The sequence below is a fragment of the Lytechinus variegatus genome, chromosome 3, assembly GCF_018143015.1.
Source record: "Lytechinus variegatus isolate NC3 chromosome 3, Lvar_3.0, whole genome shotgun sequence".
Classification (NCBI taxonomy): domain Eukaryota; kingdom Metazoa; phylum Echinodermata; class Echinoidea; order Temnopleuroida; family Toxopneustidae; genus Lytechinus; species Lytechinus variegatus.
Genome location: NC_054742.1, coordinates 60,828,895 through 60,842,795, shown reverse-complemented (window position 1 = coordinate 60,842,795; position 13,901 = coordinate 60,828,895). Strand labels below are relative to the sequence as shown.

General features: G+C 36.5%; 1 protein-coding gene across 2 annotated transcripts; it reads left to right on the top strand.

Annotated features, from left to right (window-relative positions):
- The first annotated feature begins 763 nt into the window (after nt 1-763).
- LOC121411551 (40S ribosomal protein S27-like) lies at nt 764-7,846 on the top strand. 2 transcript variants are annotated; one of them, XM_041604343.1, is made up of 4 exons: nt 764-845; nt 4,501-4,609; nt 5,760-5,870; nt 7,634-7,846. In XM_041604343.1, the coding sequence occupies exons 1-4, from the start codon at nt 840-842 to the stop codon at nt 7,660-7,662; spliced, it is 255 nt and encodes an 84-aa protein (XP_041460277.1). In that variant the 5' UTR covers nt 764-839; the 3' UTR covers nt 7,663-7,846. The 2 variants fall into 2 exon arrangements, with proteins under 2 accessions (XP_041460277.1, XP_041460278.1); XM_041604344.1 differs by lacking the exon at nt 764-845 and adding an exon at nt 3,363-3,456.
- Nucleotides 7,847-13,901: the final 6,055 nt, after the last annotated feature.

Below are 13,901 nucleotides of genomic sequence, written 5' to 3'. Positions count from 1 at the left end.
ATTTTTTGAAAAAAGTCCCGACGAATATCTTTCAGAGCAAAAAAGGAGAGGGAGAAGAAGCAAATACGAGAGAGAAAAAAAGTAACTTGGCAAAAGAAAGGAGAAGAAAGAGATAATGAATGGAAAGAGGGAAAGGAAAGAAGAGAAAGGAAAAATAAATGAGAAGTGAAAGAAAATAAAAAGGGAAAGAGGAGAAAGAGGAAAAGAAAAGGGGGGGGGGGGGGGGAGTAAATAGGAAGAAAAGAATTGGAAAAGGGGAAGGATCGAAAAAGAGGTCGAAAAAAAGAAGAAATGGATTGTCAGAAGAAACGAAACATCCAGAAATAATAATGGTCTGAGGGAGAGGGGGAAATCATAAATATTTCAAAGAATTTCATATTTGAGGGATACCCCCCCCAAAAAAAAGAAAAAAAGAAAAGGAAACCGAGACACCACACCCCTGAAGAAGGATGTTGCATTCGCAAAGAAAAAAAAACATCTTGGAGCTTGTTTTATCTGAGTCACTCTGGTAAATATAAAAGCCCTTGGTAAATCAAATCTGAAATAGCGCCAGCTTTTGTCCAATTTGTTTTATCACATGCAGCTTAGAAAATCTATTTTTAGGGTTCAGTGATTGCAAGGCAGTGTTTTTCAGTAGGAATATATTAAGTATTCAAAGCATATGAAATAGAGATATATATAACTGTGTAATCAAACGGATAAACGAATGACCAAATAACTCAGGCTGAATCACGACGGGTTGTGTCTACGTCTGTGTACGTAGACTAACTCTAATGAGGTCACGTCACGGAAGTACTCGCTAGGCCTCTTTCCCATAAAGCGACATACGCATCAACAACATGCCTGTAAGTGGGGCTAAAATTTGTCAATAAACGCATAATTACGAGTACTTATTTACAAATCCAACACTAAGAGATGAATGAAAATATATTATGAGTGACTTGATATGCACTGTAAAGTCATAGCTATTTGGAATAGTGAATATTTTGGTGTTGTTTAAGGGGAGTTGGTCAATCATAGATTGAAGTTTGTGTGTGCGTTTTCGCACTACTGTGCTTATGGACAGTGCATATATTGCACGTGCAATGCGCTGATTCGGAAGTGTCATTTCGGAGCGATGGTGTAATCGCTGCACTGCGTGTGCGTAGCTGTATTAGAATGGTAGTGGATCGTATTACCGAACACTTTTCATGAATTTGATCATATCAAACACATTATTCCAATAAAATTCACCAAACTTTCACCATAAATACACAAATACCTACAAAATATAAATATGCAGAAATTTTGCCGAAATTGTTTTTCATTTTTACGACATCAGCTTCCAATCGGACCCCTCTTCGCAAGTGAAATATTTTGGTCACTTTGAAAAGGTATCGTATTACCGAACGTGTGTTTTCTATGGGAAAAGTTGGGAAAACAACAAAGTCACTGATGAGCTATTTTGACCATATTTTATTGTTTTGAGGATAAAGACTTCGAAATTGTGTTATTGATAATTTTTCATCATTTTTCTATTTAAGTTCCCTTTGGAAGGAAGTTGCAAAGGTTTGAGCGTATTTGATTATTTAATTTCTGACGCATATGATGCGCGCGTTCGGTAATACAAGGCCGGTCGGTAATACAATCACTCACTATACTTAGGGTTGTCTGAAGCCACACTGAAAAGTGTTGGCATAAAACAGGCTGATTTAGGGGAAAATATGGCACATTTTTTTTTCGGGAAGTTTAGGCTATAGTATACTTAGCCTATAGAAAAATGTGATCTGAATTGATTATTAACTTGTGTTTGGCATGATGTATGGAAAGAGAAAATTCAGGGGCTTCTTTTGACTGTAAGGACAAGTTTATATGATCATTTTAAATAAGGATTTATTTTAGAGATAAATTGCAAACCCTTTTTTTTGTGTGTGTTGAAATTGCCATTCCCTCATGCGTTTTCTATGGGAAAATGAAATTTCTGTTTTGCACAATTTTTTTCACTATGTCACAATTTTTCATTGTGATCTGGTTGCCAAATCTTTATAAAAATAATACCATCAGAAAGAGCATAAAAAATCCTATTTGACTCTTTATGGACAAGTTTTTGGCATGAATAATAAATTCATAACAGCTCTCGGAAGCCGGATTTGCGTGTGTCCATTTCTTAACTACACAGTCCATGGCAGGGAAATGCTGAACATTGACTTAATTTCATTCTTTTTTGCAGCCAATAATTGGATTTTTTAAAAAATGTTACATTTCTGTCAGTCTGAAGGTCATTTCTCTTCAAATTCACAAAGAAAATGTGATATTTTCTTGAAATAATAAAAATAATTTTTTTCTCCAGACACCCTACAATAGTCACGATCTCGTATCATTTGTATGAGCAGCGGTGGGCGGCCAATTGTCATTGGATGATTCTAGTTAGTCGAGAGTAAGACTCCCCTTATAGCCATTCATATAATTTAGGGGTCAAAATGATGAAGATAAACAGAAATGCGTACAAATGTTAGCAAGTGAGAAGGGACCAAAAAAAAGAGTAGAAATTAGAATCAATCAAGACTCAAACTTTCAAATTAAAAATTCAAAGCCTACATTTTCATGTAGGCTGTCTCAATTCATTTGAAAATGGCAAGAAATATGTCATTGTCATTGACTGTATAGCCTAGATCTAACAGATCTAAATGAGGCCAGGTTGCAATCTCGCAGCCCTGTATGAGCCGAGTAAGACGAGATCAAGTAAGAGTAATTTAGAAACTTTTCAATGTGTTCATGAGATGATGAGTCCTGGCACAGACAAAATCTGTCCTGGGCCTGGCCTGGAATCCAAATTAGGAAATGAAAAAGAAAGTACATTTAATTATTGAGTTCTTATTGGGACAGCCAGGCAAAGGCAAAGAGAAAAAAGGAAAAAAAGGGTTATTTAGGGTGGCTGTCATAAACTAACTCTTTCGGGAACATTTTTCTCTTAGACTTTGGAGGTTGGAGAGAGTACCAGTATGAGCTGGCTATTCAAGCTCATCCTTGACACTAATAATGATGATGTCTACCATGATGTGAGAGTGTATGCAGAATGGGAGCCATTGTACAGTAGTTTAACATGTTTAATAACAAGTTGAGTTACAGTCATTCATCTGTAAACAAAAAAAATTAGGAATGGTCTTTTAAGGAGTAGCTACTATTCACCTTCCAGCTAACATTTGTTTATCCAACTGGAGCAAAGTCTATTATGTACATGAGAGTAGGCACTAGGCAGGAATACCACCATGAGCTGTGGAATGTTGCAATGATATATTTTTAGACTTGTTGTTTACATGCTATGTTGCAATACCATGATGTGGTAGTATATTACTTTGTTGTGTGTTGTGATATGCCCACATCAGCTATCACTCGGTATCGAGTAGTACACAATTATTAAAGACGAGTTCAATTCCCTTTCTATTGAGAAGAGCATGTTTATTGCCAGCCATGCCAGTAAGTACATGTTAAGTTAATGTTGGTTTTGAAGAGGCATTTCATTGTCAAAAAGACACTATCAGATGACCAAAATTCATGTGTGATCTGTTATTGTGTTTAGTCTCGGGTAGTTAACAAAATGTACTCTATGTTCTATTTATTTGAACGCTAAATTATTGATGTTTCATTTTTGTTTGTATGTGAATAGCAAAGGTTGTTTTTATTTGTAACTGTATATTGATAACCCAATTATGAATTTTATTATTGCAACTGACATAGCTGCTCATTTTTAAAAGTATATAATTGTTTTTCTTATCCATTTGTAAATCCTATTTGCCTTCCTGTAATACAAATATACATGCAATGGTAGATCTAGGAAGGGTGTAAGGGATGAACACCCCCTATCTTTTTATGATTCTCCCATTGAACAAACATTTTCATGTCATCTACACCCCAGGCCCTGTCTACTTATTTTCAAATATGCCTTTTACGCCCTGGTCTGCCCCCTCGTATTCAATCTGTATCTGCAACCAATAACCTTTAAAACAAATGTATTCTTAACATGCCAGGCTGATTATCTGATGATAAATGCATTGAATATATAAATGTCTGCTGTGTAAATCATAATTTTTGACTTCTGAATTATGTCTAACTTTTGTTTTATGAAATTGTTTTACCAAATATAGTAGAAAATATTAGGTTTGGGAATTTTTATTTTGTACATGTAGGCTAATTTTTTACATTGGGGCAATCCCTAAATTTTTGGAGTTAAATCTTTATTTTGAAGGGCTGTTTATTTTGCACTAAAAGTAAAATGCTATAAATGTAAATATTCTCCCACATGTAGAATATTGGTTTTAGCAGATATAGGGCAACTCTTGAAAACACGACCCCCAAACTAAAATAACATTTGATTTGGCAAATTTTATTTGTGATATGGTCTGTCACTCTGTGCGTGTGATGAGGGTGAAATTGCATGTCGCCCTCATGTATTTCCTATGCTTAACAAAATACAGAAGTGAATTATAATTGTTACTTCCTGATTTTTAAATATTTTTTCAGCTTGCACGAGATCTACTAAACCCAAGCCTTGAGAGTGAGAAGAGGAGGCACAAGAAGAAGCGTCTTGTGCAAAGTCCTAACTCTTACTTCATGGACGTGAAGTGCCCAGGTAATTAGCATTTATACCTACAGTTATGCTCATCACAAAATGCACTCTTTCATGCCGAGTGTTGAATGTAGACAACACTTCAATATTCGGCAAGCCCAGAGAAACATTTTATTGAATGTAAAATTTTATCACCGGACTTCACAATTGAATCTCTAAAACGTGGCAGCACTTGAGCATTTTAAATATGTTCATTTTCTGGTGGGGTTCATTTTTAGCACCAATGTACATACCTATATATGCACCCAAATGCACTGATGGTAATGTTGATATCAATGTTTTTCTTCTTGAAAACCTTGATATTGATTGGATGTTTATATTTACCATTGATGGTTAGTTTTATGCCATGGAGCCTGCAGACTTGGTAGTCGTCATGTTTGAAAAGTACTTCATTCAAAATTTGACCTCACATCTGACATATCTTAATTTTCTTACAATAAAAAAAGGTATTTTGAAAATGTAGGCACAAATTATTTGTAATTAAATATTCCAGATTAGTAAAGTATTTAAAAACAAAATGATTTTGAGTTGAATTGTGCATATCTTTTCATAAAACATTAATTGGCAATAGGTGAGGATGTTTAATCCATGACAGTATTTACACTATTTTATAGAAGGGATATATTTATATATTCCACAGAACTGGGACATTAAGGCCCAAATTCACAAAGGTGGTTTTTAAAACCACTGGTTGAACCCATGGTTTATGCAGATTTCCTGTATGATTTACGCTTATTTACCATGTAGTTCAAAAAATGTCAAATGCTGATGCACACTTTTGTCACAGTGCACCTAATTGACGCCTGTTGCCATGGTTAAGTATGCTATTTTTTATTCAGGAGTCCGCTGTTTTGAATGAACGAGTCCACTTTTCAAAGTTCAAACAGTGGACTCAGTAATAAAATAACGTACTAACCATGGCAACAGGCGTCAAGTTTGCGCTCTGTGACAAAAGCGCGCATCAGCTTTGTATTTGTCAATAAGTAATTTATACAGGAAATCTGCATAAACCATGGGTTAAACTGATAGTTTTAAAAACCACCTTTGTGAATTTGGGCCCTTGATTCAATTTTTTTCCCAATACCCTGTAATTTCTTTTTGTTAGATACTTGCATGCCAAAGATGAATATTTTTTTTGTCTTATCTGTTTTAGGCTGCTACAAGATCACAACAGTGTTCAGCCATGCACAGACTGTTGTTTTGTGTGTAGGTTGCTCAACCGTGCTCTGCCAACCCACCGGAGGGAAGGCCCGACTAACGGAGGGTAAGGACACACTTTGGATTACCTCACCCTGAGACGGAAAGGGGGGGGGGGTCACGAAAAGTTGAATTACTCCTAGACATGCAGTTCTGCTTCATTGCCAGTGCACATGTTTTTTCACATATGATCTTACCAAGTGACTTCAATCATTTCAATGAGATCCATTCTTGGTGAAATATCTTGCCAAAAAATTAGAGTTCGTGTTTGGTTTCAATAGTACAAATGTAACTATCAGAAAAGAACCTTTGTGTCATTACCTCTCAAAATACATGTATATTGTATGGGTCATATTTTGAGATGAACCCAATATAGCGAAGGTCTTCAATTGCCATCTGTCATGTGCTTGTTGAAATAGTCATTCTACATGCAGTTGCACCCCTTCAGTTTTATTATTTTTTAGTAAACATGGTTGTGTTTTGTTTCATTTATTTAAAGAAAGGGATAATGTTACTAGTACAGATTGGAATTTACAAGGAAATATTTATCATGTATGCAACATTAAATAAATAAATATATGCCACTTTACGAAGAAAAACAGTAAGACCTCCCACTACAATGTAAATATTTTTCAGTTCATTTAAACTGAAAATAGATTGTGCCAAGGTCAAGCTTAGACCTACAAGTTTTCTGCCTATTCTGAAGTACATTTGTTACTCAGACTTTTGAAAAACTACTTTGCTGCAGTATTGTTGTTTTGTCGTTTAGAAACTTGCACTTCGTAATTTGAATTTTGAAGTGTTAAAAACGAATTTAAACACCTGTAGTTTCATGAATCAAAACTACAGATATTTGGAACCCGTCTTGCAATTCATGTGGGTAGTGTTTAGTCGTACAGCCTAGAGTAGAGATTCCCAGATGTCTAGGCAATGAGTTAGGAGAGCTCACATTGTGGTTTGTGCATAGATGGCATTTACAATAATCTTCCAATTAAGAAGTCATGGTCACAATAATGTTCCTGTAATACTGAATATGAAATAGCTTATTTGGGGGAAAATAATTGATCTCATTTCTCAAATATACCTACCGGTATATTTGTTTTAATCCCGAGTCCCTAGTCTTGACTTATACAAAAAGTGAGTAAGAATTAAGCTGTGTAATCAACTGAAATCTTGAAATGCCATTCTGGCTCTGAAAAAGTGTTATATATTTTTTATAATAAGACTGGCCAATGGGCCATTGTGCCCAAACTTAGCATTTTATAGTCCAGAAATCTCAACACCATATTATTCAGCAAATTACAAAATGCATCTGGTAGCTACTGTAGTATGCTAATGGGGTTCTGTTTCATTGTGAGTCATGTACAGAGTGTACATACATCAATTCAAAGGTCAGTGCATGACACAAGTTCTGACATGAATGTCTTATCACATTTATAACAAGATTGTTTATTTACAAATCTATACCTAAGAAGACTAATGTACATTAATAACCTAATAAGACTAATGACATATGTACATTAATAACATGTTTACTTTTCACATGACTCGGCTCAAGTGTTGAATCCTCAAGAAGGTCGAATGCTGCAAAGAGGGCAACTGTGATCGCGTTTATTCTGAAACAAAAAAAAAGGCGAGTCCGATACTGCCCACGGATCACAAACAGAAGTAGAATAGACATCACAAATATACCGTGTTTGGCCTAAGTCGATGCAATGATTGTTATCTTAACATGAAATATTAATTTTATGTTTCATGTGTGTTGCATGGTCAATCAATTTAATTTTCTTGCATTTCTTTTCATTTTTCTCTTTATTCAACCATCTGCAGGATGCTCCTTCAGGAGAAAAGCTCACTAAATGTGGGAGTGGATTGGGAGTAAAAAGGATAAAACCGTGGGTTGATGGAGCACCGCCACACCTCTGCTGTCTTGTAAGATGATCTTGGAGCGTACGCAGCTAAAGAAGACAAGAGAAAGTTATATGTTAATCACATCAATACATGTATTATAATAAATGGTGTTTGGCCATCGTCTCACATCAATTATCGCCTTCGCTGTCATGATTAAAGTTCACTGATCCTTTGGAGGACTGCATTGATGTAGAAGAAAAGTAAAAGCATTGTTCAGACATGGAGAGACAAAACGTGTTACTTACATTATAAGCCTAAAAGTATGAGTTATACATTTCAACTCTTGAAATACATGTTAATTTTTATCCATATTACACGAACAAACTCATACTACCAGACGTGTCGCCTTACAAGTAAGTAGGTTTCTTTGTGATTTGATCAGTCTACAGTTTGTGGCATGGTGGTCAAATGATACACAGCATCTCATATTTTTATTTTTGCCACACATCGCATCGATCATTTTGGCTTTGCAGGTAAAATGCTGCCATGTCCTGTTTTAGTGCTCGTCCACGCCATGTCTGAACAAGTTTTGAGAGAAATGGAATAGTGAATGTTGAGAGTTATGGAGTTGAGTCATGAGTGTAAACGGGACAATATATGGTGAGTGAGGGTATATTGTGTGTGCATTGCTAATCAGAAACAAGAGGAGATGATCTGTTGTAATGTTTCAGAAAATTTATTCAGCCTTTTTGAGATTTGATGCAAGAGTCAAATCTCGTATGCTGATTTTTTTTACAGTGCCAAGGTGCCCATTTCATAAAACTTGTCATTGTAACAAATTAAAAAAAAAGTTAAAAGCTACTGAAATCATTCTATTTGACTGGCTTATAGAAAACTCAGAAATTGTGAATCTGTTATAACAAGTCTTCATGAAACTACACACATCTGGCTGCAGTTAGTTAACTTTGCTGTTCGTAATAAGTCACGCACAGCAAGTGACCCTTTCTTGAGTTCTGAATCATATTCTCATAATTCTAATTGCTAACATCCATCTTCATTCTTATTGGCTATTGCTTACAAGCATGGAAAAAACAAAATTTTTCGAAAGTATTAGGGTTATAGAAAGTCCACTCAATTTTTTTGGGAAAGAAAGTGTCACCGGTCGTGGGTAACTTGAAATACGAACAGCTTTACTGGTGCAACGACCGCCTAGTAAAAAAAATCTGCCCATGCTCAATGTAAAGGCATTGCCGTATTACTCATTATAATACATCACTTCTCAAATAAAATAGATTCGGTTCAATGTCAAAATTTCAAGAAAAGTTCTGGCTTTATTTATGTTTATGAAACTTTGCAGACATTTGGGTAGTAAAGCTTACTCTCAAAATGAAGGTCAAATGTTATTGAGTTACAGGTTAAGTCCACCTAGAAAAATGTTGATTTCAATAGAGAAAAGAAAGTTAAGGCATTTTAAAGTTTTGCTTATTTTTCACAAAATAGTTACAGTTATACGTACAATTTAGTCACATGCAAATCAGAATCGATGTTTGTCACTATTTCTTTTTTTTTATTGTTTGAATTATACAATATGTCAATTTTTACAGATTTGACAGTAAGGACCAACTTGACAGAACCAGAAAATGTTAATGGTAATTCCACATGTTCAGGGCGAAATAAAACTTTGTTTCAAAGGACAAAGAGGAGAAAATTAGGATATTTCATATTTCACATAATAAAATACAAAAAAAATAGTGATGTCATCAGTTCCTAATTTGCATACCGACCGGGTGTGCATATAACTTTTGTGAAATGAAGCGAAACTTAAAATGTCATAATTTTACATCCGATTTTGATGAAACTTTCAGTGTTGTGCTTGTTGAATTTTTGTCTTTTTATTCAAATCAACTTTTTGTTGGGGTGGACTTGTCCTTTAAATGACATTTGACCATGTGTCAGAGCATAATAAAAATTAAAATAAAAAAAGTGACCAAATCTATTCATTTTCTTATTCCTTGAAGCTCGGAGAAAATATTTAACATGCAAATTCAATTCTTGGCAAACCAAGATTATTTTCCTTTATCTCCTTATTTCCCGTCCCCCAGTGGCGTCACCATGAAGGGGTGTCAATTGGAGGGCTAAACAAAATATATAGTGCGGATTACTATACAAGAGTGCTTTTCTTTTTCTTTCAAAACTTCGGGGGGGGGGGGGTAACGATTCCACTAAGGAGAGGCACACGCCAAGCCCCTCCCCTTTAATGTCATCACTGCCGTCCCCCACCGGTACCATCCTCTGTTCTTCTATGTCCGGCTGGTAGAGGGTTGCCCTTATTCCAGAGTGCTAAATAGAATCGCCCTGCAGACAGGGGCAGCCGTCCATGGTGTATCGAACAGCGGTTATTACCCAGAGGATAACGCAGATGGAGACATAAATCCCGGTTCCTAGCTTTAGCCATCCATGCATCTTTTCTCGATATTTCTCCTCTTTCTCATCAGAATCTGCCTTAGGATCAACAATCTTTGATTCCTAAAGAGAGAGAGAAAGAGAAACCGAAATAACCACAATAATAATGATAATGAAAATTTTAAACTTTAATGTTGTATATCCTACTTTATATTCTTAGTTGTACCATGATGGTTCTTATTGAACAAAAATGTGTTTTTTCAATTCACACAAGATGATAATTTCAAGTTTTGTGCAAGCAACGATTCGTCAGTTGTATGGCAAGATCAGGCCCTGATGACGATGTTCATGATGATAATGTTGATAACGATGATATTGATGATGATGTTGATGGTCTGCTGCTGCTGAAATCTATCAGTATAATGTAGCCCATTTTTCATTATTATGCATATACTAGCAAATTTTAAGTGGTTGAGCGCTAAAGCCCCAAGCTGAAATTGTGTTCATTATTTCCATCAATACCCCCGCCCCCGCCGGTCCGCCCCATATGTGTCGCGTTTAATCACCTCGACTTTTTCCTCGGCATCGACTTCGATCACCTCCTCATCACCGTCATCATCTCTCGGCACACGTTTAACTCGTCGATCAGACCGCAGACGATCACCGACGAAGGGAGCATCTGACAACAAGAGTTTGTGGATGCCCTTCGGGTCAACATCTGTTGTTTGAACTGGATATGGTATTTCTTTAGAAAAAATCCAACCAAAACATAACCATAATGAAATAAACGATAATAAGGAAAATATTCTCACAGGCATACGGCATACTGTCCGGGGATGTGAATATTTTTAACTTAAAAAGCACACAAAACAATGTTTTTTTGGCTGGGGTTGCTAAAATAAATTTGACAAGCAAAAAAAAAAAGGGGGGGGGGGGTCACCACAAATTGAAGGTCGGCTAGGTCCCAAGATACTTGACAAGCAAAAAAAAAAGCGTTTCAATGCAAAATTTGTGTAATTTCCCATATATTTCTCCAATTTGACACATCTACCCACATCAACCAGAATTCTAGGGGGTGTTGCCTATGCAAAATAATACACGCAGCACCCCCTGGGAATTTCTTGTGGGTGCTTCAGCACCCCCGTTTCCCAGGATGTAGACTGCGATCAACACACACAAAGTTTTGCAGCCGAAGAAGAACAAGACATTCTCTTCTCAGAAGACAGAGCTGTAAAGGTCTGGTCACACTGCCCGAGCGTTGTTGGAGCGGTCGTGGAGCGGTAGGGAGAGAGGGTCGAATTTCGCTCACAAACTTGGGGAAAAAATCGAAAAAACAACAAAAACAATCGAAGTCGATAATGGTGAACGGTAGCGAGCGGTGATGATTTTTTTCTCTTCGCTCCACGACCGCTCCAACAACGCTCGGGCGGTGTGACCGGCCTTAATTAATGTTAAACCCAGTTGACGTGTGTCTGGACAGGTCAGAAGTTGTGTGTCCGGACCAAAGGGTCCGGAAAATCACTTTTTAAACAGCCATTTGTAAAAATCACCAAGCAAAGTCTCACAAATTTTGATACAAAAAGTTAGGCAATATATAGCACAAATTGAAGACGATACAACTATTGAAAAATACATAGGCCTATTGTGTCCGCCACCTAACCCCCATCTTATCCCAAATTTCCCATGCTCCCGCTGATGCTTTATTTTTATTTTATTATTCTAATCATGTGACTTGCCTTTGTTGAAAAAATATTAGTTTCATTTATGAATTAATATGGTAATAAATGCAGCTTATACTTACGATTAGAACCGTGTGCACACCAACTTGAACATGTAACGAAAAAGAATAACAAAACCTTCATTAGCTAATCTTTGTTCGCCCCTTTCTTGACAACGCGACAAAAAGGAGGTTCAAAATACTTAACCTGAAAATACCGAGCCCCTCTATTTTGTTTGAAAAGCGCATTTAAGACGCGCGATTACTTACCACTACGCGCGCGTATCAGGTGATATGTCAGGTGACTTGTCAATGGTTAATGTAACCCCCTCCCACCCCTTCTCTCTGCATGCCCCTCCCGAAAAAATCGGAATAAAGATGAATTTCATATACTTGAACAAGAAACCTAGCTTAAATATTCTGGACCCCAAAATCAAAAGACTGCGAAATGGAGGGGCCGTGAAAGGTTGGTTAGGCATCTGTCTCACCCTATTTATTTGAACCCGTCCCCAAAGATATTGTATAATATAAAACGAAGGAGATGAGGGGAGGAGAAGGGGTCTTGATCATGCAATTCATAGATATTTTTTTCTACAGAACTCTTCTTGCAAACCTCTAATGGTATCCTATTGGGGGGTCTATGTCATCACGATAATTTGTTTTTAGGCGTCCGAATTTAACGAAAATGGAAAAAGAAGCAGGGGCAGATCCAGCTTTCGCCAATGGGGGGGGGCGAAAAATATTTTGATTAACATTTTTCTCGATTGGCCGCTACAATCTGGCTTTTTTTGTTGGTTTTTCAGGGGGTAGTCCTAACTAAAGACTGAAGTTTTAAGTATATGTTAGTTTTTATTGCTATTAACAATACAAGGTATCTCATGTGGTCTTAATAATATAATGCGAGCGCGAGCTAAAAATCTTTGATATTTTATGTCCTTGGAACTTAAGATTCAGAGCAGTTTTTACAATCATGAACAAAGATAAGTATCAAACTAAACAATGCGAGCGCGAAGCGCGAGCTGAAATTTTATCATATAGGAACGCGAAAAGTGACTCAATTAGGACTGTTTTTTAGTGATTAATGAAGAGGATACAAGTATCACCAATTAAATAATGAGAGTGCGAAGCGCGAGTTCAAAATTTCTGATATTCCGACCTGAAAAAAATAAACAGTCTAAGCGCGTTTTTATTTAAATAAACAAGCTGTGTGTCTCAAACAATTAAATGCGAGCGCGAAGCATTTTTTGATATACTGACATGATAAAGGAGCATTTTGACAAATTTTGGTAAGTATTTCCAAAGAGCATAGGTTTCTCACAAATCAAACAATGCGAGCGCGCAGCGCGAGCTGAACATTTTGATACACATTAACAATTTGTGTTAATCAAACATAATGAAAGCCTGATGTGCGAGCTAAAAAATTGTGTGCAAATTGATATCAGAACTGGACATATTGTATATATATTGGTTATATATTAGTGTCATTTAACCCTCTTGAATGGGATTCATTACACTGGCAATGCAAGCGCGAAGCGTGAGCGAAAAGTTTTATATAAAGTCTATTTTCCAATTCTTCCCCTCACCTTTTTTTGTTTCCTTTCGGGGTCGGGCCGGTCGTTACGAGGCTGTAAATCACACATCATGGGTAAAATTCCTCTTTCTTACTTTTCTTTCTGTTTTTCGTAGTTTCTACCAAGGTAAAGAGTACACTTTTTTCTGCACGTTGTCAAAAAATAGGGGGGGCGGGGCCGGCTCGGCCCCCTCCTTGATCCGCGCCTGAGAAGTGTATGCAAACTGAGAAGTGTATGTAAACAGATGTTCCGTAGGAAAGTTTGCCAATAAGTTGTGCAACCATTTTTATATCTGAAACCGGGGTAACACCTATACCCTTCAACCTGTCCCCCTTCCCCTTGCTGCAGCTAAACCATCTTTCTCTTCTCTTTTGCGATAATGATACCCCGTACCAGGACTTAACTTTCAAAATAGATCAACTACGTCAATAGACTAAAACTGTGGCCAAGATGTTATTATTGTTGTATTTCTTAATTCGGAAGTTATCTTCAAATAATCGGCCTACATGTAATAAGACAAATAATCATAATTATTTTAAGTATTTCTTTTCATTCT

Excerpts from the sequence above, each read along its gene's own strand:
- LOC121411551 (XM_041604343.1), top strand. Across the intron at positions 4,610-5,759 it reads CATGGACGTGAAGTGCCCAG|GCTGCTACAAGATCACAACA; the intron begins GTAATTAGCATT and ends TATCTGTTTTAG. Across the intron at positions 5,871-7,633 it reads GAAGGCCCGACTAACGGAGG|GATGCTCCTTCAGGAGAAAA; the intron begins GTAAGGACACAC and ends AACCATCTGCAG.